The following is a 25,459-nucleotide window of genomic DNA, read 5'->3' as shown; positions in this document are numbered from 1 at the left end:
TTCAAAAACCTCCCAAGCTAAGTCCTTGGAGGCAGCATATCACCTGCACCAGAAAATGATGTCCCATATAGGGTGAGCAAACGCCCAGTAGAGATATGCTAAACATAATATGAACAATGACTAAAACATGAGCATTCGCTAAATGTTAACCCTAGTCAACCAACTTATAACACCATTCAATCCCCTGACAAATATGTCCATGTTCATTTTACTTAATAATTTCGATTCATAAACATGGCTCAGAACCGGGCCAAACAATTTAAATGAGATTACATCTCTTATTAAAACATTTCCTTTATCCATAATTCATTTTCAAATGAGATAACTCTCATATCAAAACACTTTCATACTTCACAATAGATACACATATTTGCTGTATCAATGTCATATTAAAACACTTCCACACTTCATAAATAATATACAGATTTGCTGTATCAATGGAGTCCATCCCCTATCTCCTTCCAAATAACATCCGGTTTAGGAGTCCATCCCCTATCTTCCCCTAAACCATGGAGTACATCCCCTATCTCCTCCCACACAAAATAATGTATATAAACAATTATCATATACACGATAAATCAATACACAGATTCGATGTATTATTCCAACCGTCATATTCAATGACATATTCAATGTGATTAGTTTCAGTTTTCCCTAATCAACATACAGTGTCTACAACAATCATGACTATCCCCCACCGATAGCACAAAGTAATTATTTCTAGACAGATAATAAATGCATCACTAGATAAATTATCAATATTTTTAAAAGTGAGTGATTAATCAATCCAACTCCACCATTCTTTTTGATAACTTCCCAATTTCACTATTTCACAATGAAAGTCATTAATTACACTAATGACCCAATAAAACTCAAATATGGCATTTTCTTTCTTTTTCCATTATTGACCCAAAGGTCCAAATATTATCATTAAACAACCACAATCTCATTTTAGGACCCAAATGCACATGTATTGGCCCAAAAGAACAAAACCCTTCTTTTCATATTGAAACCCTAACACCCACAATTACCCAACTTCAACATTACATCAAAATGACAACAAGTTTATGTCAAAGACCATAAATATGAGTAGTTATCCCTACCTCACATTCGGAGCCCAAAAGAGAAGGTGAAGAAAATCGAAAGTGCTCCAAATCCGAAGATTTTCGAATTGATAGATAGCCCAAGCCAAGCTCTGCACTTTTTACAAAGGGACAAGGCTAGAAACACACTAGAACTAGATCAAACCTTAGAGAGAAGGTGAAATGTAGTGAGAGAAGCTCTCAAAATAGATTTTGAAAAGTAAGAGAGAGAGTGAGAGTTGTAAAAGTGATCTAAAATGACCCAGCTGCCAACTGATATATGTATGACCCGCTCGAGCGGAGAATAGGACGCTCGATCGTCAAACACAAAAACTGGACCCGCTCGAGCGGAAATATACCTGCTCGAGCGCCATGACACAACTGCAAAACTCCATCCGCTCGAGCGTAGATTACACTCTTCCAGTATTTTTACAGACATCGAACACCCGCTCGAGCGCAAAGATACCCGCTCGAGCGTGACCCGCTTGACCGTAAGGAAATCCGTTTGAGCGTGAAAAACACATCTGCAGTACTTCTGCAGATGGACAAATTATTGAAGGTGTGCAAACTCCACTCGAGCGCAAGAAAACACGCTCGAGCGGATCACCAAAAATCTGGGCAACAAGAGTTGGGACAAACGCTCAACTAACCTGTTCAAAACACGCCCGGGACAATTCTAAACTCAAACACCAAGAGTTAAAGGACGGGAATGAAATACAGACAACAACAACTATCAACGGAACCTAGTCCGGAAAATAGTAAATAAGGAAGGGAAAATCGGGATCGCTATAGTGACAATTGCCGACCGATCTTTTTGGTCTTGGAATGTTCCATTTGCCAGCTAAACTTGTTGGTCGTGAAATGTATTGCCGACCAAACTTGTTGGTCGTGGAATGTGACAATTGGCAACCAAATTCGTTGGCCGTGGAAACGGGTCATTATTGTCGACCAAACTATTTGGTCGTTGAATGTGCGAATTGGCGACTAACATGTTTGGTTGGAAAAATATGACTTTTTGCGACTAAAGTGTTTTAGCTATTAAATGGATTAGTCGCAATAATTATGTATTTAGCGACCAAAAATTTAGTTGGTAAATATAACTTTTTCGCGACTAAAAAACTTTTTAGTCGCTAATTACTTTCCGCGGCCCTCAATTGGCGACCAAAAAAATTAGTCGCGGATAACTTTGCCGACTAAAAATAGACTTTTGCCAACTAAATTTTTAGTCGGCAAAAGTGCGAATTCTTGTAGTGTGTAGTGTGTAGTGTCTCCTTTTAGTTCAATTGGAAAAAATATTGGGAAAATTAAACATTAGTAGAATTTTTACAAAATATTTATAGATTAATGAAAAAAATTATGTATTTAATTATTAATATTTATAAAGTTTTCTATTGATTTAATTTTGTTTAAAAAAATACACTGATGTGTAATTCTTCCAAAAATATTTCACATATTATAGTAGGAAAATTTTAAATGTCAAAGTAGAAAACTTATTTTTGAAATTATAAAAATATTCTATAGCTATGATTGGACTAAAAAGAGAATAAAAAAAATGTTGTATATCCCTTTTTTTTTTAATCATTTTATATCACTAAGATATATGAGGACATATTTTCTTTCATTAGTTCTTTAATAATTATCTCTAAACAAGTCAAACAATTATAAGTATTCACATAGCTAGTGATGTAACATGGTGACAAAAAATCGATAATATATAACATTGCTCAAAATGAAAAGGCTTAAGAACCAAATTAAAAAATAATTAATTTCAAGGCTAAAATGAAAAGAAGATACCTTTCTTAAAAAAATGAAAAGAATATGTTCTCCCTAATAATGAGAACATCTCCAACGATTAACAAAAATGTTTTGGTGCTCTAAAACATGAGTTCTAAAGAAGCTCTAGAGGTGAGCCCACTCTATTGATGTGATGTTTTTTTTTTTCTCCCACAACACTAGAGCTGGTTTAGAACCCCAGCTCTAAAGCTCTCTATCATCACCCAACAATTAAATACATGTTAGTGTCAGCCATTAAGTTAATTAACATACTTGTGAATTTGTACTCCATCAGGTGTGAAGTCTGAGGTTAGTTTATAAATTTGTTAAATCAAAAATTAATTGTAGTGAGTCTTTTAACAAACAAGGGTGGACAACATAGCTAATTCAATGGTCTATGTAGCTATTTTTTGGAACAATAAGAAGGTTAGAGGTTCAAGATCCAAATTGATAGAACAATTATGACATTTTGTTATTAAAAAAAAAAAAAAAAATAGAAGAAGGGGAGAGAGCGTCCATTTTTATCACTATTTTTATTTTTAATACACAATATATATATATATATATATATATATATATATATATATGCAAGTACCATGCTTATTTATATTAGGGTTGATTTCACTTTTTACCTTTAAAATATTGTCAAATTATCTATTTAGTCTTTAAACTATTGATTGAGTCTAATAAGTTTCTAGAGCTATATATGTTACTTGGAACGTGGATCGTTTCGGTACATGGAACGAGAATGAGAATGGAAATGTAGTACGCCACATGCTCTAAAATGTGATATGATAGGGGTAGACTTATATATATATATATATAACACTTGAGAATTTACAGTACTTCTAGAGTAATTTGCTTTTAACTATTAGCCATCTAATAAAATATAATTTTTTTTCTTCTCATGTAGCCAGGCATTTCTATGGCATTGTGATAATTTTTTGTTTTGTCTAGTCAAAATTTAACTCACCTTAGATTTGAGCTTATTATGTTGACTTTATTCTTCCTAAGCACGTATATTGAAAAAAAAAAAAAACTTTTAGGATTACTTCGGATTACTAAATTTATCATTTTAGAACGGAATTGTATCATGTTTCGGAACGTGCGTACCAATATGTAATTCATTAGGGTATTAGCGTTTTCTAGTAACACAGCTCTAGCGTATACAAATCAAAATCTATTTGGTTTCTGAACTATCGATTGAATCAATCAAATCCCTAAAGTTTTTATTTAAAACTTATTTAGTCGCTGAAAAAATTACAAAAATAAAATTAGTAAAAGACCCTAACTTTTATTCCAAAAAAATCTTACATTTCTATTTCATCTTTAAAAAGTATTTTGTTTCACTGTGTGTTAAAATTGGTATTAGAAGCTAATTTATTATATTTGCCAATAAAATTATATGAGTATTTGATATATTGAAGAAGTTGAATCAAATAAATTAAATAATAATGCTTTGCTATGACTAATAATAGAACAAAACAATATATTAATTAAGTTATTAAAATAACTTAATGAAAAACTTTAAATAATCAATTATAAATTATAAACGAAATTTGGCAAGGACTCAATAGACTGATTTATATCCGTTAGGGACTTACTAAACTCAGTTGATAGTTCTAAAACTAAATAGATAATTTGACAATAGTTCAAGGGTAGAAAGTGAAATAAACTCTTTTTGTTATAAATTATATATATATATATATATATATGGGACAAAAGACCGTTCTACTACTTAAAGTATACGCTTGTTGTCATTTTAGTCCTTTAAGTTTTAATTTTATCATTTTAGTTATCAAAGTAGTCAATTTAAGTAAAATAACGGTTGTTTAAATCGTTAATGAAATAATTATAAATTTCAATTATGGTCCCTAATGTATATTTTTTTGAGTTATGCTAAGCATTTCAAATAATCTACCAAATTTTCTACCAAATCTTTCACATGGGTGTGGGACCTACACATTTGTGGGTTTGTGTGGGTCCCACAACCATGTGAGAGATTTGGTAGAAAATTTGGTAAATTATTTGGGGTTTATAGAATTTTCTTTTCTTTTCTTTTCTTTTTTGTCATTTTGATCCAAAAAATATCAAATTTATCAATTTTGTAAATATTTCATGACCAAATTGTCAAAATAAAAAATTTTGGGAACCAAAGTGACATGAAACAAATACTTTAAGGATCATGTGTATATTTTATTACTATTGCATTAATTATTTAGACAGTCAATTTGAAATTGAACTAAATTGACTCAAATTGAAAATTTTAAAAACAAAATTGAGAAAATTAAAAACTTAAAAGATCAAAATAATAAAGAACACATATTTTAAGAATTACAAATATATTTTATTCTATATATATGCAAGTGCCATGATTATTTCTGTTATACCGTTTTTCTTGTACATTATCTTTTGAGTTTGTTGGTTTTTAAATTACTTGCTATTTATTTCGATGACTAAAAAAATGGTGAAAATTAATGATGTATACTAGTCTCTTTGTAAAAATAATTTGGAATTTTTTTTAAAGGTCCATGATATTAAGATTTTATGAGATAAATGATATAAAATATTTTCGTACTAGTTAAGGTCCTTCAACATTTTCACAGAGAAAATTCAACTCTAAGAAATTTCACCCAACATAAAGAAATTTCGCCGACACAAAGAAATTTCATCGAGAAACCTTAGCTAATAAAAAAAAAATATTTTGGACATTTTCTACGTTTCACTAATTTTCCTTAATAATTTACCAGACAAGTTTTTTGATATTAATTTTTATTTCTTTCATTTAAAAAAAAAATAATTATAAAAAATACCAAAACAAATGTAATTATCGATATAAAGTCAAAAGAAACAAAACTATTTGTGGAATATCAAGAAGACATTTGCCTAAACGCGTAAAAGCATGAACCATGAATCACCACGTCTTATTTTAATAATTTAAATTATTTATTTTAATAATTTAAATTATTCATTTAATGAGATATATATATATATATATTTTTTGAGTAAGTTACATTAATTTCTCTTAATTTTTTTTTAAAAATATAATAAATTTCATAATTTTGATATAATTATATTGAACACCCTTATATCTTATTTTGATAGTGGATTTGAGTAAAGATTTAAAAAAAAAAAGAAAAGAGAGAGAGAGAGAGAGAGAGAGAGAGAGAGATAGAGAGATAGAGAGAGAATTTATTTTATATTTTATTCACATTTCACTTACATTTTTCTTTTGGAAGACTTACGTGTAGATCTCAATAGGTCATGTGATAATTAACGGCGTTTTTCATCAAACACTATTAAAAAACATCACTAATTGTTATTTTCAGTGACAGTTTAAAAAATTTGTCACTAATTTTCAGCTTTTAGCAACAGTTTGGAAAAAAATATCATAGAAAAATGTCACTAATTCTAAGTTTTAGCGACAATTTATAAAAATCATGACAAAAAATGTCACTAATTGTCAATTTTTAGTAACATGAAAAAAATCGTCTCAAAAAAAAAATTTTAACAACAATTTTACTATGACTAACGTTTCAATATGATTTAATAAGAATTAAATCTAATTATTAGGACCTATTACCCTTTTCTTTTTTACTTTCTAAATCTTTATCTAAATTCATAATGCAAATACAAGGCTGTATTGCATATAACATTTTGTTGCATTTTCATCAATAATTCGTTTGTTATATGGATTGAAAAATGATACGGTCAACTTATTTACACTGAAATGTACTATAGCGATCCCGATTTTCCCTTCATTGTTTAATTGTATTTCAGACATGGGTCTGTGGATGTTGGTTGTTGTCTTCTACTCGTTCCCATCCTTTACTCTTGTATTTGAGTCTTGGGTTGTGTTGGGCAGGTTTGAAACAGGTTGGTTGTGTTTGGAAACCAAGAGTTGATGCCCAGATTTTGGCCTTCACGCTTGAGCGGGGCTTTTGATGCTCGAGTGGGCCCTTTGCTTTTGTTCCTCCGCTCGAGCGGGCATTTTGACGCTCGAGCGTGATTATTCAACCCTTAGTATTTTCCTTGCAGGTCGTCGGACGCTCGAGCGTCCATTTTAACGCTCGAGCGGGGACCTTCGTCTGCAGAACTTCTAGAAGTGTGCATTCGACGCTCGAGCGTCGCTTTTCACACTCGAGTGGGAGTCTGTGTCTGACGCTCAAACGGGGTGTTCCACGCTCGAGCAGATTGTGTATTATACCAGTCCGAATTTTAGCATTTTTAGTCACTTTTTCGACTCTCTCTCTCTCTCTAGCTTTTCAAAACCCAAACTTGAGAGCTTCTCACTCTAGACTACATCTTCTCTCTAAGAAATCATCTAGTGTTAGTGATCTTCTACCCTAGTCCCTTTGTAAAAAGTGTGAAGCTTGGCATGGGCGACATTTTCATCCGAAATTCTATGGGTTTGGAGCACCTTCGAATTTCTACATCTTCTCCATTGAGCTCCAAAATTTAAGGTAGGGATAACTACTCATATTTATGGTCTTTGACATAAACTTGTAGTCATTTTGATTAAATGTTGAAGTTAGAAAATTTTGGGTGTTAGGGTTTCAAAATGTATAAAGAGGGGTTTTGTTCTTTTAACCCATACTTGTGTATTTTGGGTCTTAAAATGAGGTTATTGATGTTATTGATGATATTTAGACCTTTGGGTCAATGTTGAGAAAAGGGGGAGAAAAGCCCTAATTATTTGTTATGAATTAATTGGTATAATTAATTTGTGAAGGTTATGAAAATATGAAATTGAGTTGGAAATAATGAAATTCGGTAATTATGAGATTTAAATGGTGGAGTTGGATTTATTAATCACTCACATTTGAAATTGTGGATAATTTATCTGTTGGATAATTCATTATCTGTTTAGAAATAAATGTTTTGGGCTATCGGTGGAGGATAGTCTTGATTGTTGTAGACACTGCATGATGATTAGGTGAATTGAAACTAATCATATGAGTATGTCGTTGAATATGACGGATGGGATAACACATTGAATATGTACTTTGCTTGATCATTGTATATGATAAGTGTTTAAATACATTGTATATGCATGTTGTTTGGGAGAACATAGGGATGTAATCCACAGTTTGGGCGGAGATAGGAGATGTACTCCACGATTTGGGAGGAGATAGGGGATGGAATCCTAAACCGGATTTGGGAGGAGATAGGGGATGGACTCCTAAATCGGATTTGGGAGGAGATAGGGGATGGACTCCAGTGATATCTAAGTTGGCCGGAGTGTCCAGGGTGAAAGTCCTGAAATCCTAATTGCGTTTGCATAACGTAGATGAATTGAAGTATTGTTAATATGAGTTGTAGTCTCATTTGAAAATTGAATCTTTGAAGTATTGCTAATATGAGTTGTAAGCTCATTATGAACTGTTTGGTTGAATAAAGAACAATATCTATGAATTGGTTTGGATAATGAAATAGAAAGAGATGTGTGTTTGTTTATATGAGTTAAACATTTACCAAATGTCGATGTATTAGTTGTTGCTCATATTATGTTTAACATATCTCTACTGGGCATTGGCTCATCCTATATGGGACATCATTTTCAGGTTCAGGTGTTATGCCAGCTCCAAGGACCCTGGGAGTTGAAGACTCTTTTGTTTATTTTGTTATTTTTGGTGGTACATGTAAATTCAAGCCAAGGGCTTATTTGTGTAAAGAGTTAGAACTTTTCCTTTCTTGTAACCAAGTGTTGACTTGGAAAGTTGTAAGCCTACAGGGCATTTACTTTTGTTGTCAACATGTATTACTTTTTGTAAGAATACTCTGATGAATGGAAATATGTTTTATTCTCTTGTCTTTTATATCATGATTGTTGGGTTTATATGTATTATTTTGAGGGCGTTACAACTTGGTATCAGAGTGTATCGGGTTTGAATACTTGGGTACGTGGGAAGTGGTTAGTACCACAGTGGGTTTGTCTCGCTTGTTAGAGACTTAGATGTAATGTTATGTGTTTATTTGATAACATGTTTACGTGACTATTTGGGTATGAGATTTAGTTTCTAGGATTTTGATTGGATCCTTGGGTTTCTGAGAGTCTTGTTGGAAAGGCACTTGATCACTGCCGTTTCTAACTGGAACTCTAGCAACGCCACGGGACTGTTATTATCCGGAAATGAAATTCGTAAGTGCTTATGTGATTATGTGCTTAAATGGAGTGAATTATAGTTGTCTATTGTATTAGGACGTGAGTGTTATAGCTTCGGCACATTTGTGAATATGCTAATGTCTTCGTTACCTTTATTAGGGTGTCAGGACGAGAACGTGGTGGTAGGCGAGGTAGGCCTAGGAGGCAGGAGATGCCTATACAGGATGAGATTCCGGCGCAACAAGAGGGTGTTGGTCAGGCCAATGTGGCTGAGCCAGTAGGTCAGCAGGCCATGCGCCTTAGCCTGCGAGATGCCAGGAGCGTTGAGGGAATCTATGGGCATTCTCAGGGCTGAGAATCAAGCCTAGACCCATGTAGCTGAGGCAGGGCCTTCCTTTCTGAAGAGGGAGTTTTTCCGGTCTAATCCAGATGAGTTTCTGGGGGATCCAAAAGAGCCACTTAAGGCTGATGAGTGGCTTGAGCAGATGATGAAGACGTTTGAGATGCTAGGCATCGAAGACGGAGGTTTGCGGGTGACCTTGTTGTCCTTCCAGCTGAAGGGAGACGCAGGTCAGTGGTGGAAGTTTACGCAGGGCCGTATTGGTGGGACTTGGAAGGCCTTTGTAGATGCCTTCCAGGAGAAGTTTTTGCTTCTCGCTATTAGGGAGAAATTGAGGGATTAGTTCTGTCAGCTCAAGTAGCTGAACACACCAGTGGCCAAGTTTGAGGCCGCATTTACCAGCTTATCAAGGTTTGCTCCTGAGCTAGTGGCATCTGAAGAACGTCGTTGTCTTGAGTTCGAGAAGAAATTGAGACCCGGGCTCAAGCTTAGAGTTGCAGGGTCCATGACTCGGGAGTATGGGCGCCTTATGGATGCTGTGGCCCATCTTGAGATTATTATGCATGAGGAGGAGGAGAGGATGAGGGGCTCCAAGAGGAGTCAGGATGGTTAGGGGGACGGTAGGAGACAGAGGAGTCCTAACCCTCAGCAGTCCCAGGGTGCGTTTACGAGATCTTCCTTTCCAATGCCGAGTTCAGGCTCTTGGAGAGGCAATCAGGGAGACTTTACCTGTTACAAATGTGGTCAGCTGGACTACAAGTCTCCAGCTTTCCCACAGAAGGGAGGAGGGCAGAGAGCAGCTTCATCTTCGACTCGTCCTTAGAGCCAGAGTTAGGGCAGAGGCTAGCCGCTCTCTTGTTACCAGTGTGGTCAGGCGGGGCACCTGAAGAGGTTTTGCCCACAGTTGAGTGGCACATCTGGTGCATCTGGGTCAAGGAAGAGTTTTCAGCCAGCTCAGTTAGTTCAGGCCTCGAGGGCCAATCAGGGAGCCTCATCATCTCAGTCTGTGCAACAGTCTTTTGCTCCGAGAGGTGAGCAGGTAGATCAGGGGCCTTCAGGGCGTGTGTATGCTGTTACTGCATAGGATCTTGTACCGGCTCCATCTGTTGTGAGAGGTACCTTTCTGTTTTGCAACTCGGTTGCTAATATGTTGATTGATACGGGTGCATCCCATTTCTTTATATCTGTTGCATTTGCATCTATTTTGGGGTTGGAGTTGGCACAGTTAGCTTCTCCTATTTGTGTTGTATCACCTGTTGGGGCTGAGTTGATTTTAAAACAGGGGTGTAGAGGTTATGATATAGAGGTCGCAGACCGCCGGCTTCCATTTTCTTTTGTGGTAATGGCTATGTCGGGTTTGGATGTGATTTTGGGTATGGATTGGTTATCGTCATACCAGACTGTTATTGATTGCTACCGCTAGAGGGTTACTGTGTGTACCTTGAGCGGGGATTGTTTCAATTTCTTGGGAGATTGGGTGGGTAGTGTTTTGCCACCAGTGTATGATCCACGAGGCCGGGGTGAGCTTAGTTGTCTTCTCGCTAGCTGTATGAGTAGTGAGTGCGATGAGAGCTAGGCTGAGTTTCCAAGAGTGGTTTGTGAGTACTCGGACGTCTTTCTTGAGGATCTTGCTAGTTTGCCACCTCACCGAGAGATTGAGTTCTCTGTTGACTTGGTGCCTGGCACGACACCGATTTCCATCGCATCGTATCGTTTTGCCCCAGCCGAATTGAGTGAGTTGAAGATTCAACTCCAGGAGTTGCTAGATAAGGGCTTTATCCGCCCTAGTGCTTCGCCGTGGGGAGCACCAACCCTCTTTGCTAAGAAGAAAGACGGGGCTTTGAGACTTTGTATTAATTACCGGAAGTTGAATCGGGCTACGGTTAAGAACAAGTACCTTATGCCTCGTATAGACGATTTGTTTAACGAGTTAAAAGGGTCCCATTGTTTCTCTAAGATAGACTTGAGATCGGGTTACCATCAATTGAGGGTCAGGGAGGAAGATATCCCGAAGACGGCATTCCGTACGCGGTATGGCCACTATGAGTTTTTTGGTGATACCTTTTGGGCTAACCAATGCACCGACAGTGTTTATGGACTTGATGAACCGGATTTTTTCGGAATTCTTAGATCATTTTGTGGTCGTTTTTGTGGACGACATCCTGATTTATTCACCTTCTGAGGAGGAGCACGAGGAACACTTGAGAGTGGTGCTTGAGTTGCTTAGAGCCCATAAGTTGTATGCTAAGTTCGGGAAGTGTGAGTTCTGGCTAAGAGAGGTTAAATTCTTAGGCCATGTAGTCTCCGGGGAAGGGGTGTCTGTTGATACATCCAAGGTAGAGGCAGTGCAGGATTGGGCACAGCCTAAGAGTGTTTTTGAGATCCGTAGTTTTCTAGGATTGGCCGGTTATTACCGTAGGTTTGTGAAAGATTTCTCCAGGCTAGCTTCGCCGTTGACTAGGTTGACGCGGAAATGGGTCAAATTTGTATGGAGTGAGACTTGTGAAAAGTCGTTCCAAGAGCTTAAAGTTAGAGTTACCACCGCTCCAGTTTTGATCATTCCGAAGAGGGGTTTGGGTTATGTAGTGTATTGTGATGCCTCACGAGAAGGTTTGGGTTGTGTGTTGATGCAAGAGGGGAAAGTAGTGGCCTATGGCTCACGTCAGTTGAAAATACACGAGAAGAATTATCCTACACATGACCTAGAGTTAGCAATTATAATTTTTGCCTTGAAGATTTGGAGGCATTACCTGTATGGTGAGAGGTTCGAGGTGTTCTCGGATCATAAGAGTCTGAAATATCTGTTTACACAGAAAGACTTGAATCTGACGCAGAGAAGGTGGATGGAGTTCATTGAGGATTACAACTTTAAGTTGCACTATCACCTGGGTAAAGCCAATGTTGTGGCCGATGCCCTTAGTAGGAAATCCATTAGTGATGTAGCTTGTATAGCCATCCGGGAATGGGAGATGTTGGGTGCACTTGGTGAGTTTGATTTACTTCTGGGTGAATCCGTTGAGTCTGTGGCCTTGTTTTCTATAGTTGCGCAGCCCACACTTGTGAATCGAGTGTTAGAGGCACAGATGAGTGACCTTGAGGTAAAATCCCTCCGAGAGAAGATCTCCAGTGGGAAGGTTGAGAAGGGTTTAACTATATATCCTGACCTGAGTGTGAGGTAGCGAGACCGTCTGTTGGCGCTGGAGTCTTGTCGAGAGAAAATACTCCGAGAGTTTCACCATTCACGCCTTGCGGTGCATCCGGGAGGCACTAAGATGTATCGTGATTTGGGCTGCCAGTTTTGGTGGCAGGGTATGAAGAAAGATGTGGTAGTGTTTGTGTCTAAGTGCCTTACTTGTCAGCAAGTGAAGGCCGAGCATCAGAGGCTAGCGGGTTTGTTGCAACCCTTGCCTATAGCCGAGTGGAAGTGGAAGCATGTCACGATGGACTTCGTTGTAGGTCTTTCGAGGACTCAGCGGGGTAGTGATGTTATTTGGGTGGTTGTAGACCGGTTGACTAAGTCGGCACACTTCATTCCTATGCACGTGAGAGATTCGGTAGATCATCTTGCCGACCTGTATGTTTGGGACATAGTGAGGTTGCACGGAGTCCCAGTGTCGATTGTCTCATATAGAGATCCACGTTTTACTGCTAAGTTGTGGCAGAGTTTGCAAAGTGCCTTGGGCACTAAGTTGACCTTTAGCACGGCTTATCGTCCTCAGACTGACGGGCAGTCCAAGCGTACTATTCAGATCGTTGAGGATATGCTTCGAGGCTGTGTCCTTGACTTTAGTGGTTCGTGGGAGAGGCACTTGCCCTTAGTGGAGTTTGCCTACAACAATAGTTTCAAATCGAGTATTGGCATGGCACCGTTTGAGGCCTTGTATGGCTGACCGTGTAGGTCTCCAGTGTGTTAGACCAAGTGGGTGATGCACCTCTGTTGGGCCCGGAGTTGGTGCGGTAAATGACAGAGAAAGTTGAGCTTATCCGTAGGAGGCTTGTTACAGCCCAGAGTCGCCAAAAGAGTTATGCCGACCGTTGGAGGAGGCCTGAGGCCTTTGGCCTTTGAGGTAGATGATCACATCTTTCTAAAAATTTTACCTAGGCGGGGTTTGATGAGGTTTGGGAAGAGTGAGAAGTTGTCCCCTCGGTTTATTGGTCCCTTTGAAACCCTTGAACGTATTGGAGAGGTTGCATACTGTTTAGCTTTACCACCGCAGTTGTCCGGAGTGCATGATGTGTTTCATGTTAGTATGCTTCGGAAATACGAGCCAAATCCGTCATACGTGTTGGATTGAACCGACTTAGAGGTAGATGAGGATGCCTCGTATGAGGAGAGACCGGTACGGGTCATGGATAGACGAGATCAAGTCTTGCGAGGCAAGACGATACCCTTGGTGAAAGTTTTGTGGAAACATCACGGGGTGGAAGAAGCCACTTGAGAACGTGAGTTGGAGGTTCGTGGGAAATACCCGAACTTGTTTGTTAATATTTAACCATGTATTGGGAATTTTGTTTTGTTAATAAATTCTTGAAACATTTGATATGCTTTAGATTGTGGAAATGTTATAGCCATTGAATATGGTTCGGAAATAGAAGTTTATTTTAACATTGCATATGTTAATTATGTTTTGGAAATGCAAGTATATTGTTGACATTGAATATGTTATTGAATTATGGAATACTTGTGTTAAAATTGTTGAATTTCATAGAAAAGCATGTTGATAATGAATATTGAGTTATATTGTAAATTGCCTCTTGAAAAGAGATGGGATGACCGGTAATGGGTCACGATGTTGAGTATTAAATTGTAATATGGTTGAGAATTGAGAAATCTTGTTTCTGAAACTTATTTATCTAATTTCAGGGACAAAATTCTTTAAGGGGGGAGGTTATAGCTATCCCGGTTTCCCCTTCATTGTTTAATTGTATTCCGGGCTCGGGTCCGTGGATGTTGGTTGTTGTCTTATACTCGTTCCCATCCTTTACTCTTGTATTTGAGTCTTGGGTTGTGTTGGGCAGGTTTGAAACAGGTTGGTTGTGTTTGGAAACCAAGAGTTGATGCCCAGATTTTGGCCTTCACGCTCGAGCAGGGCTTTGGACGCTCGAGTAGGGCTTTTGACGCTCAAGCGGGCCGTTTGCTTTTGTTCCTCCGCTCGAGCGGGCATTTTGACGTTCGAGCGTGATTATTCAACCCTCAGTATTTTTCCCTGCAGGTCGTCGGACGCTCGAGCGGGGACCTTCGTCTGCAGAACTTCTGGAAGTGTGCATTCGACGCTCGAGCGTCGCTTTTCACGCTCGAGCGGGAGTCTGTGTCTGACTCTCGAGCAGGGCGTTCCACGCTCGAGCGGACTGTGTATTATACCAGTTTGAATTTTAGCATTTTTTGTCACTTTTTCAACTCTCTCTCTCTCTCTAGCTTTTCAAAACCCAAACTTGAGAGCTTCTCACTCTAGACTACATCTTCTCTCTAAGAAATCATCTAGTGTTAGTGATCTTTTACCCTAGTCCCTTTGTAAAAAGTGTGAGCTTGGCGTGGGCTACATTTTGATCCGAAAATCTTTGGTTTGGAGCACCTTCGAATTTCTTCATCTTCTCCATTGAGCTCCGAAATTTGAGGTAGGGATAACTACTCATATTTATGGTCTTTGACATAAACTTGTAGTCATTTTGGTTAAATGTTGAAGTTAGGAAATTTTGGGTGTTAGGGTTTCAAAATGTATAAAGAGGGGTTTTGTTCTTTTAACCCATACTTGTTTATTTTGGGTCTTAAAATGAGGTTATTGATGTTATTGATGATATTTGGACCTTTAGGTCAATGTTGAGAAAAAGGGGGAGAAAATCCCTAATTATTTGTTATGAATTAATTGGTATAATTAATTTGTGAAAGTTATGAAAATATGAAATTGAGTTGGAAATAATGAAATTGGGTAATTATGAGATTTAAATAGTGGAGTTGGATTTATTAATCACTCACCTTTGAAATTGTGGATAATTTATCTATTGGATAATTCATTATCAGTTTAGAAATAAATATTTTGGGCTATCGGTGGAGGATAGTCTTGATTGTTGTAGACACTGCATGATGATTAGGTGAATTGAAACTAATCATATGAGTATGTCATTGAATATGACGGATGGGATAACACATTGAATATGTGCTTTGCTTGATCATTGTATATGATAAGTGTTTAAATACATTGCATATGTATGTTGTTTAGGAGAAGATAGGGGATATACTCCACGGTTTGGGAGGAGATAGGGGATGGACTCCTAAACCGGATTTGGGAGGAGATAGGGGATGGACTCTAGTGATAACTAAGTTGGCTGGAGTGTCTAGGGTGAAAATCCCGAAATCCTAATTGCGTTTGCATAACGTAGATAATTGAAGTATTGTTAATATGAGTTGTAGTCTCATTTGAAAATTGAATCGTTGAAGTATTGTTAATATGAGTTGTAGGCTCGTTATGAACTGTTTGGTTGAATAAAAAACCATATCTATGAATTGGTTTGGATAATGAAATGGAAAGAGATGTGTGTTTGTTTATATGAGTTAAACATTTATCAAATGCCGATGCTTTAGTTATTGCTCATATTATGTTTAGCATATCTCTATTGGGAGTTGGCTCATCCTATATGCGACATCATTTTCAGGTTCAGGTGTTATGCCACTTCCAAGGACGTAGCTTGGAAGGTCCTGGGAGTTGAAGACTCTTTTGTTTATTTTGTTATTTTTGGTGGTACATGTAAATTCAAGCCAAGGGCTTATTTGTGTAGAGAGTTCGAACCCTTCCTTTCTTGTAACCAAGTGTTGACTTGGAAAGTTGTAAGCCTACAAGGCATTTACTTTTGTTGTCAACATGTATTACTTTTTGTAAGAATACTCTGATGAATGAAAATATGTTTTATTCTCTTGTCTATGTATATCATGATTGTTGGGTTTATATGTATTATTTTGAGGGCGTTACATGTACAATTGTTAGAACCTGGTGGTCCTCTATGTAAATGTGTGCACAAATAAATGTATACAAAAATAATAAAATTTCATAAAATAATTTTATAAAATAAAATAATTTTATAAATTAAAATATGATAACAAACCTTAGAAAATTTTTGTAGACTGCTAAAACTAAAAATCGATACTTGTGTTGAACACAATCGCCTTAAAGAAAATTTCTCTATCGCTTCGGTGCTTCGAGTTTGACCGGCATCTCCTTCTCAGTATACAACGATTGCACTTAAAGTTGCATGCACATCAACTCTAAGCCTGGCGAACCAACCGGTGAAAAAATTCTCTCTTAGAATTTCCTAAACTTCTATTGTGCAGAAAATGCAGAAGCAGATGAGAGTGACAAAAAAAAAAAAAAAAGAAAGGAAAATGAAGATTCGAAATTAGAACCTTTCTTTTTATTTTTTATTTTTTTTATGTTTGTGTATTCATACTATTTTTCGGTCCCTTTCTTGTGTACACTACAAGAACTAACCACTTTGCTGACTAAATATTATTTAGTCACGAAAACCACATATTTTTTGGGAAGGAAAAAAAAAAAAAAAGTAGCCAAAAGTTTTTATTTTCCACTACTAATGTGATTTAGTGTAAAAAATGTAGTGTTTTGTGACTAATTTTAAATATTGGTCGCTAAAACTAGAAGCGAGAAGGTGAAAGGGAGGGACAAACGTCAGGTCGGGTCAGGTCGAGTCGGGTTCGGGTCGACACTACATAATAAGTGATTTGTGTTTGCTGAAGCTCGGCCCGGCCCTAATATCGGGCCTCTATATCTGCCCAAGCCTGATCCAAACGATAATTATAAATATCAAGCCCACCCATTGGGCTATTTGTTAAAAAAAAAAATTTAAAACATTTCATAATTAAATTCAACCACACATTATTTTTCTTAAATAAATATATTGATATATTATTATAAATTGAAAGATTTTCTGTACAAATTGAATGATTTTTATTAAATAAATTCAATCACACACCACCACAAATGCGAGTTTCAATAAAATCAACAAAGATAAAGTCTAGATCGCAAAAAAATATATTTTTTTAACGTATTAGATATAATTAATTAATTAATTAGCGAGCCGGGCTGAGTCGGGCTAGGTTAAAAGTATAAATCCCAAGCACAATCCACTAATATTTTCAAGCAAAAAATGTAGGCCCAACCCAACCCTATAGGCTAAAACAACCTTCCCAAGCCCTAGAAAAATAACTCTGGGCCAGGCGGGCTAACGGGCTGATTTTCATCCCTAAGTAGCCAAAAAATTTTTAGTGACTAATGAATTTTGGTTACAAATATCAAAACGACGCTGTTTTGATGGTTAGCATACCTATTGTATTATGTGGTGACCAAAACCTGCAGTAGGGAAAAAAAATTCGTTTGGTTTTTTCTCTTTTGGTGACCATGTGATTGATCGAAAAAAATTGCTAATACTTTTGAAGACTAAATTTGTTAATCAGTGTTTTACTAACTAATGTCTTAAAAATTGGACCGGGGAGTGAATAAGAAAATAGATTGGGTGGACGGGTCACCGGTTCAACCATCGAGTCAAACTGGAATCAAACTGTAATGTCATAATTATTTTATAAACTTATTTAATAATAACATAAGAATTAAGAAACATTTATTTAAATTATTTTTAATTTTTAACGTAAACATATTTATATTGATTATTTGTAAAATATATTAATTATATGTGATGTTTGAAAAAAATATATTTACCAAATATAAACCAAGGTTGAGTGTGGGATGATGATTATTTGGAATACTACTTTCATGTGATTCTATGCTCAACTCTCCCAAGCAACATACTTACGAAAATTTTCTTGCCATTTGACAAAATGAAAGCTCGGCTGATTTAACTAAATCGATTCCAGTTTGAACAGTACCCGAACTAGACACCGAGCAATCCCAATCTGATTTTCAAAACAGTACTTTCGCAATTAACTTTTTTTGGTTTAGTCGCGATAGTTATATGTTCAACGACCAAAAGTTTAGCCGCTAAATACTCTTTTTTTGTTGCATAATGTTTTTGCCGACTAAAAATAGTCTTTGTGCTACTAAAGTTTTAGTTGGCAAAAGTGTAATTTCTTTAGTGGCAATTATGAAAAAACTATGAGGTTACTTGTATTTTTTTTCAAATCTTAAGGTAGATCAGTATAGTTTACACTCTTTTTTTAAGATTTGTGTTTAAAAAATTTACTTTTTCAAGTGCATCTAATTTTGAAGGCTCTTTAAATTAGAAAATTCTAAAACAAGTTCAGCAAAAATAGAGGGGGAAAAAAAGTTTTGTTTGTTGTATTTAGTGGATTTTTTTTCTTTTTTTTTTAAAAAAAATTAGGTTGATCTAGTTTAGTACTATTTAAAATATTTTCTAAAATGTTCATTGAGTGAAAAAAAAAAAATAAATAAAAATTAACTGTCAAACTCCACCACTATTATATGAAGCATCGGTTTCTTTGAAATTTTGTCACGATTTTTTTGCACTAAAATTATTTCTTATAGATCTAATTGCTTCAAACTAAGTTAGGAAATACCACAATAGTTTGAAAAGCGGTAATTTTGTGCACTCTTAAAATTATGAGATAGAACCACATAGATTAGTGAGATAATCTATCTACTTAAAATGATGTCACATTGACTATTTGTTTACCCCACTTGCATAAAAGCATGGGATGGACCACTTTAACTTGCATTCTATTTCTATAAATAGGGGTGCTCTACTTGACAACTTCATAGTTCATAACCAATCTTCCTTCTCTTGTCTGAATTTTCCCACCATCCAATTCCTCCAACCATCTTCCCACAAATCAGCAAGACCTACCTGACCTGAATTCCATCATCCATGGCCGCCACAACCACCACCACCATCTCCACTACCCACAAATGGAGCATTTCTGTCGCTGAAGATCTCAAATGTCTCACTCCCCACTGCACCTTCACTGTTAAGTTTTTTCTTCTTTTTTCTTTCTTTTTCGGGTACAGTACTCGTGATCTTTCAATGAGGTACACAGCCTCTGGCCAGGATGCTAACTAACTGCAATAATCATCTTCATCTCCGTGTACATGGGTATGGGCCGGAGAGGAGGTCTCTGGCCTGTGGGTCCACCACGGATTCTAATTTGATGATCCAAGCCATTGATCTCATAATATCTTGCCTAAACTACTAAAATAAATAAATAAATAAATAAAATTCAAATTGATGGATATCCGTAGTCACACAATTTTACATGGACGTACAATACATTTTCAAAATCATACTAAACGTTACTTTTTTGAAATTGTTGACTGAACCACCTGAATAAGAGAGAAGATGCTCCTTTTATGATAATTCCTTACTTTGAAATACTGATTTTCTAGGAGCTGATTGCAGGATGAAATTTCAGCAAAGCAAGAACAACAATTGGAGGAAGTTAGGAGTGTGTTAAGAAAAGTTGTGGAAGAAGAAGACTCACTAAAAGGTCTGGTCATGATCGATGCCCTCCAACGTCTAGGCATTAATTACCACTTCCGGGAGGATATTGAAAATGTTTTACACAGCCAATATATGAATTCTGGCAGCCATAGCTTTACTGATCAACATGACGATCTTTATGAGGTTTCGACTCGCTTCCGTCTGTTGAGGCAACAAGGCTACAATGTGCCCACAGGTTGGTGTATATACTATGTGTGTTTCAGTGGATTTTCATTTCTTGTGGAAAACATTTTATAAAAATATTTTTCGTACAAAATGTTTTCCTATGTATGATTGTCGCCTTGAAATTAATACGCTAGTTGTGGTGTTGGCATGGTGGTAGTGGTGATGGTGGTGGGGGTGGGGTGGTGGTGGTATTGGTGGTGGAAGTGTTAATGGGGTGGTGGTTGTGATGGTGGAAGATGTGTGGGTGATGGTGATGGTAAAATTTGTTTGGTTAACACTTTGTTCTTTTCAAAAGTAGAAAATATTTTTCGTCCAAATAAACTTATTTTTCGCTAACCATAGAAAATGTTTTGAGTAGATTTTCATTTCCTTCCATACTAAATGTTAGAGGAAAAAAAGAAAAAAAAAACGTTTTTCAGAAAATATTTCCTGTTGCAACAAACAGAGCAATAATTTCTTCTTCTATCCACAATCATCCTCATTACAGTAGTTAACAAGTTGGTTGGTATTGGAACAGATGTGTTTGACAAGTTCAAGGACAAGGACGGAAGGTTCAAACAGAACTAAGTGAAGACATTAGAGGGTTAATGGGATTATATGAAGCATCTTAGCTAAGCATAGAAGGAGAAGACATACTTGATCAAGCTGCAGACTTCAGTGCCCAACAACTTAATGGGTGGTTGACACGTCTTGATAATCATCATCAAGCCAAAGTTATCAGCATCACACTAAGGCATCCCCAACATACGAGCTTGGCAAAGTTCATGGCCAAGAACTTCCTCAGTGATTACAATGGCCCCAATGCAAATGTCCTGCAAGAACTAGCAAAAATGGATTTCAATATGTCTCCGTCCGTGTACCAGAAGGAAATGCTTCAAGTTTCCAAGTAAGTTTGGCTTTAATTTTGTTTTAATTGTGGTACTAAGCGTGTTCAAGAGGGCATAGGATTCTCTGTCCTTAAAATTCATGTGCCCCTGTCCCTAATGTACTTCTAGTTGCATGATCGTGCCTCAAGATTTTAGTATTTTGAGATTCACGTCAAATTGTTAGGTTGGAAGTGTATTAGGGACAAGGTTTTTGAAGACAGAAGATCCCTGGCCATTTTTTGGCACTTCTCTCTTCTCTATTCTTAACACTTACAAATCTCTACTGGAACTCAAGATCCAAACACACGCTAAGTGTGTTGAAAAGGACTTTTGATTTTTTGTCCTGAAAATTCATGTCCACTTTTCCTAATATACTCCCAGTCAAAGGATCCGATGGACAAGGTTTTTTAGTGCAGAAGATACTTGACCGTTCAAAAACGGAGATTATTCACTGCTTATGTATGGTTTTTTCATCTCAGATGGTGGAAAAGCACAGGTTTGGGCGATGAGTTGAAGTATGCAAGAAACCAACCACTAAAATGGTACCTGTGGTCTATGGCAACCCTCACTGACCCAAGCTTATCAGAGCAAAGAGTTGAGCTCACAAATCCGATCTCTCTTGTCTACATAATAGATGACATTTTTGATGTTTATGGCACACTAGAAGAACTTATTCTCTTCATAGAGGCTGTCAATAGGTGTGCATCTCCTCCATCATCGTCATCACTATATTCATCTTCAAAATTTTCAATTCTGTAATACTAACCAGTAGTTACTGGAAGCAGATGGGAACTAGCAGCTGTTAACGAACTACCCAGCTATATGAAGATTTGTTTGAACGTTCTTCATGACAGCACAAACGAAATTGCCTATGGGGTCCACACAAAGTATGGTTGGAACCCCATTGATTCTCTGCGAAGAACGGTATATCATAATATTACCAGCAAATTATGTCAGGTGCATACTTAGGATTCTATGAGATAGTTTGTGAGAATTACAAATGGATTGGCTTTAACAAAATCCTTGATTGTTGCAGTGGACAATTTTGTGCAACGCGTTCTTAGAAGAAGCGAAATGGTTTTCTTCAGGGCAGTTGCCAAAAGCAGAAGAGTACTTGAAGAATGGGATTGTTAGTTCAGGTGTGCCCGCAGTGTTAGTTCTATGTTCTTTCTCTTGGGTCATGGAATGAACAAGGAAAGTGTCGATTTTATGATCGACAACCCTGGCATCATAACCTCTACTGCTACAATTCTCCGTCTGTGGGATGATTGGGAAGTGCCAAGGTAACACAAAGTTCATTTTCTATCAAGAAATTATTTTCATGGACCACGTAAATGAAGATAAAATGTTGTCCTAATGTAAAGCCAACCACCCCAAAATATCAAGTAAATTAGTGGACCACATTCTGACCTACAAGGAGGCATTAGCAAGGCCTACGCTGATAATGGCACTAGCAGATGTAGACGGTGTCGGCTGGTAACACACTCTGGCTCAATGGTATCACATGATGTAATCCAACAGAGCCATTGATTCAGACCCCATAACAACTATGAGAATTGTCATGGCCCCTGATAATGAAACAAAGCCATTTGTGTAGACACCATAAACATGAGAATGGATTCCACAAAAAGGAAAAGAAATTGTGAAAGCATTTCAGAAAATGGTGGCCCTATTTGTGTTTGAGTCCATGGAATCCATTCTCCACAGTAGGGGCACCGTTAGAGAAACAAAAAGTATGAAACATCACCCACCAAGGCCATTTGTCAAAGTTCAATGTGAACAATCATAATGACAATCATAAAAAGTTCACTCAATGTCAAGCCTTCTAAAAAGTTCTTAACATCTTAGGAATTTTTTTTTTTTTAAAAAGAATTAAAAATAAAAATAAAAAAGTGCTTGTGCTTAGCAGAGGTTTTCATTTCCTTACATGAACCATTTATATTCGGTTTAGCTCTAATATAAGCTTGGACTAAAACTGACAGGATGAGAATCAAGACGGTCACGATGGATCCTATATAGATTGCTACAGGAAGGAGCACGAGGGCTCCACAGCTGAAACCGCAAGAAAGCAAGTTGTTGACATGATTTCAGATGCATGGAAGCGACTCAACCGGGAATGCCTGTCTCCAAATCGATTTTCTGCCAATTTCACCCAGGGTTGTCTTAATACTGCAAGGATGGTTCCTTTGATGTACTGCTATAATGACAATCATAACCTCCCAATCCTTGAGGAGCATATGAAGTCAATGTTCCATGATAGTGTTTCTCTCTAAGGATTCAATGAAAGTAATAAAATATTGCTATTTTTCCTTAGCAGAGTATACCAGACTAATACTGTTATATAGTCCAAACAAAATACAAAAATAAATACTATATGATGTAGTACCAAAGACATGTAATAGAGAAAGTAGGGTGTCGATCTTGGGATCCATTGATTCAAGAATAAATTGTTCTATAAACTCTTTGATTCACAAAAAATACTGGAAATAAAGGCTCAACAATGATTGATTCAAAACGAATGTTCACGATTAAAAGAAGAGTATAAACTTGAAATTGTAAGCCTTACAATAATTATTTATAATGGAAAGCAGGCCGAACGATACTGGGAAACAATCGAAATTGGCAGTTCCTTAGCTAGCTAGACAAAAAGTAAGGAAATATAACGAAAATTAACAAAAATGGAAACAATGAAATATGACAAAAAAAGGTACTAATTTAGAGCATCTCCATCAAAATAGTCAAATTTTTAGTTAAATTTTAACTAAAGTCTATTTTTTTTTTTTATATTTTAGCTAATCATCTTTTCAAATACATTTTTCATAAAATTCTTTATTCTTTATTTCATTTGTTGAGTTCTTTTTTCATGGCTACATGTAGTTAGTGGTTTAATATTCAACTAAAGTAACTAGCCAATAATTGAGTTTGATGGAATGTGTTTCTATAATTTTGTACTATAAAATAGCCAAGAGAATACTCTAATGAGCTTGATAATGATGTTCCTAGGCTACCACGATAAAGGCAAATTCAATGGAAATGAATTCTGACTTCTATACTAAAGAGTAACTGAAATTGCAGACTTTAGTCTCGGAAATTCTAAACCTTTGTGTTCTAAACTTTGTCATTCGAACTCTAGTTTCTGCTATCTTGGTTGGTCTCTTAGGAACTCACTACAAACATAGTTAGGTGGCTATACCAGACCGTCAGATGTTGTTCGGGCACGACTAACACCAAATCAATTACACCTTTAGAGGATGTAAAGTCTCCTAGACACAAAGCAATTACGATGGAAGATATATTGGGTCTGTCAAGTGGACAACCTCAATCATTTCTCCTCTCTCAATACCATCCACATAATGTTTCAATCTTTGGCCATTTACCTTAAAGGTCGTACCATCTTGTGGATTTTTAATCTCAACTACACCATGCAGAAATACTTCAATAACCTTATATGGGCCACCCCACTGAGACCGGAGTTTACCTAGAAACAATCACAATTTAGCATTGAATAGCCACAGTTTTTGGTGAGGCTCAAAGGACATACGAGAAATGTGTTTATCATGAAATGCCTTAGTCCTAGCCTTGTAAATTTTGGAGTTCTCATATGCATCATTGTGGAGCTCCTCTAACTCATTAAGTTGGAGTTTTCGATGGTTAGCAGCTTTGGCCATCTCAAAATTGAATTTCTTAATGGCCCACAAAGCCCGGTGTTGTCACGCCCCACTTTTTATTACTTGGAAGTGTTACCAAATTCATTACTTAATTCAATTTCAGAGATAATATGCGGAAATAAACTCTTTAGTCCAATGAGTAGAAATAAATAATCATTCTCTCATCCGAATGCAAATTAAATACAACATGAGCATACTGAATAAAATGCCCGAAGGCTTACATCATTTATTTAAAAGAATCAAGAAGAAGGGTGTAACTCTTTTACAACAATGGCATTCTGCCAACATAAAAGAGGCCCCGTGGCCAACAAATAAGAAGATCCAAAATCTTGTAGCACATCCTGCTTATTACCTGAAAAAGATTCAACAACGTGGGATGAACATATAGTCTAGTAGGGATCGCAACATGATCCTCAACAATAACAACTTACAGATAGCTATGATCATGAATGCTCAATATCATACTACTATAGTAATGTGGCAGTTTATACAAAATATACATAGGTATGAACTTTTCTCGAAAACAGCCGTTTCATTCAACATTATAAGCGATTCATCTTCCTTTTCTTTTCATTACCCCTTGTTCCCAAACTTTCATAACAATAGCAACTTAGAAAACAATTCCACTAAGCCCATTACTTTTATCCCATTTTCCATACTTACAATAGGTTTTCCCTTTTTCAAAACATACTTTCAAATACCCAATTTCCTCCGCACTTTCCCAAAACCTCATAATTACATTTTGGTTTATTCCCAATACATTCATATCTATACATGCATGCCTTTAATAGAAAGGTGATAACAAATCATCAACATGTATAAAATCAACAAATGAGGCAACTCGGCCCTCCAAAACTATAATCATCACAATCCATGATATACTCAGGTATACTGAGACAATAATAATAAAGCTCTACTCTACCTGCCATAAGCATGGTAAGTTAAGGATACACCTTACAATCAAATGACTAGCCATATTCTCC

At 36.6% G+C, this 25,459-nt stretch overlaps 1 protein-coding gene and 1 pseudogene across 2 annotated transcripts; one reads left to right on the top strand and one right to left on the bottom strand.

The window, feature by feature from the left end:
• The first annotated feature begins 19,023 nt into the window (after nucleotides 1-19,023).
• On the top strand, nucleotides 19,024-23,121 carry LOC114288837 ((3S,6E)-nerolidol synthase 1-like; annotated as a pseudogene). The gene is made up of 7 exons (XR_014340632.1): nucleotides 19,024-19,246; nucleotides 19,676-19,952; nucleotides 20,460-20,828; nucleotides 21,288-21,506; nucleotides 21,594-21,732; nucleotides 21,845-22,091; nucleotides 22,791-23,121. The product of XR_014340632.1 is annotated as a (3S,6E)-nerolidol synthase 1-like (transcript).
• A 965-nt stretch (nucleotides 23,122-24,086) lies between these two features.
• LOC145799905 (uncharacterized) lies at nucleotides 24,087-24,476 on the bottom strand. The gene is made up of 2 exons (XM_082889554.1): nucleotides 24,350-24,476; nucleotides 24,087-24,286 (listed from the first exon to the last, which is right to left on the bottom strand). The coding sequence occupies exons 1-2, from the start codon at nucleotides 24,474-24,476 to the stop codon at nucleotides 24,087-24,089; spliced, it is 327 nt and encodes a 108-aa protein (XP_082745680.1).
• Nucleotides 24,477-25,459: the final 983 nt, after the last annotated feature.

This window comes from Camellia sinensis, chromosome 9, assembly GCF_055761805.1.
Source record: "Camellia sinensis isolate YWXY chromosome 9, ASM5576180v1, whole genome shotgun sequence".
Classification (NCBI taxonomy): Eukaryota; Viridiplantae; Streptophyta; class Magnoliopsida; order Ericales; family Theaceae; genus Camellia; species Camellia sinensis.
This window is presented reverse-complemented; position numbering and strand designations above follow the sequence as displayed.

What these genes read in the sequence shown, in the direction of transcription:
- LOC145799905 (XM_082889554.1), bottom strand. Translation starts at nt 24,476, where the DNA reads ATGGCCAAAGCTGCTAACCATCGAAAACTCCAACTTAATGAGTTAGAG. An exon ending in TCATGATAAACACATTTCTC is followed by an intron (nt 24,287 to 24,349) that starts GTATGTCCTTTG and finishes GATTGTTTCTAG; the next exon opens with GTAAACTCCGGTCTCAGTGG.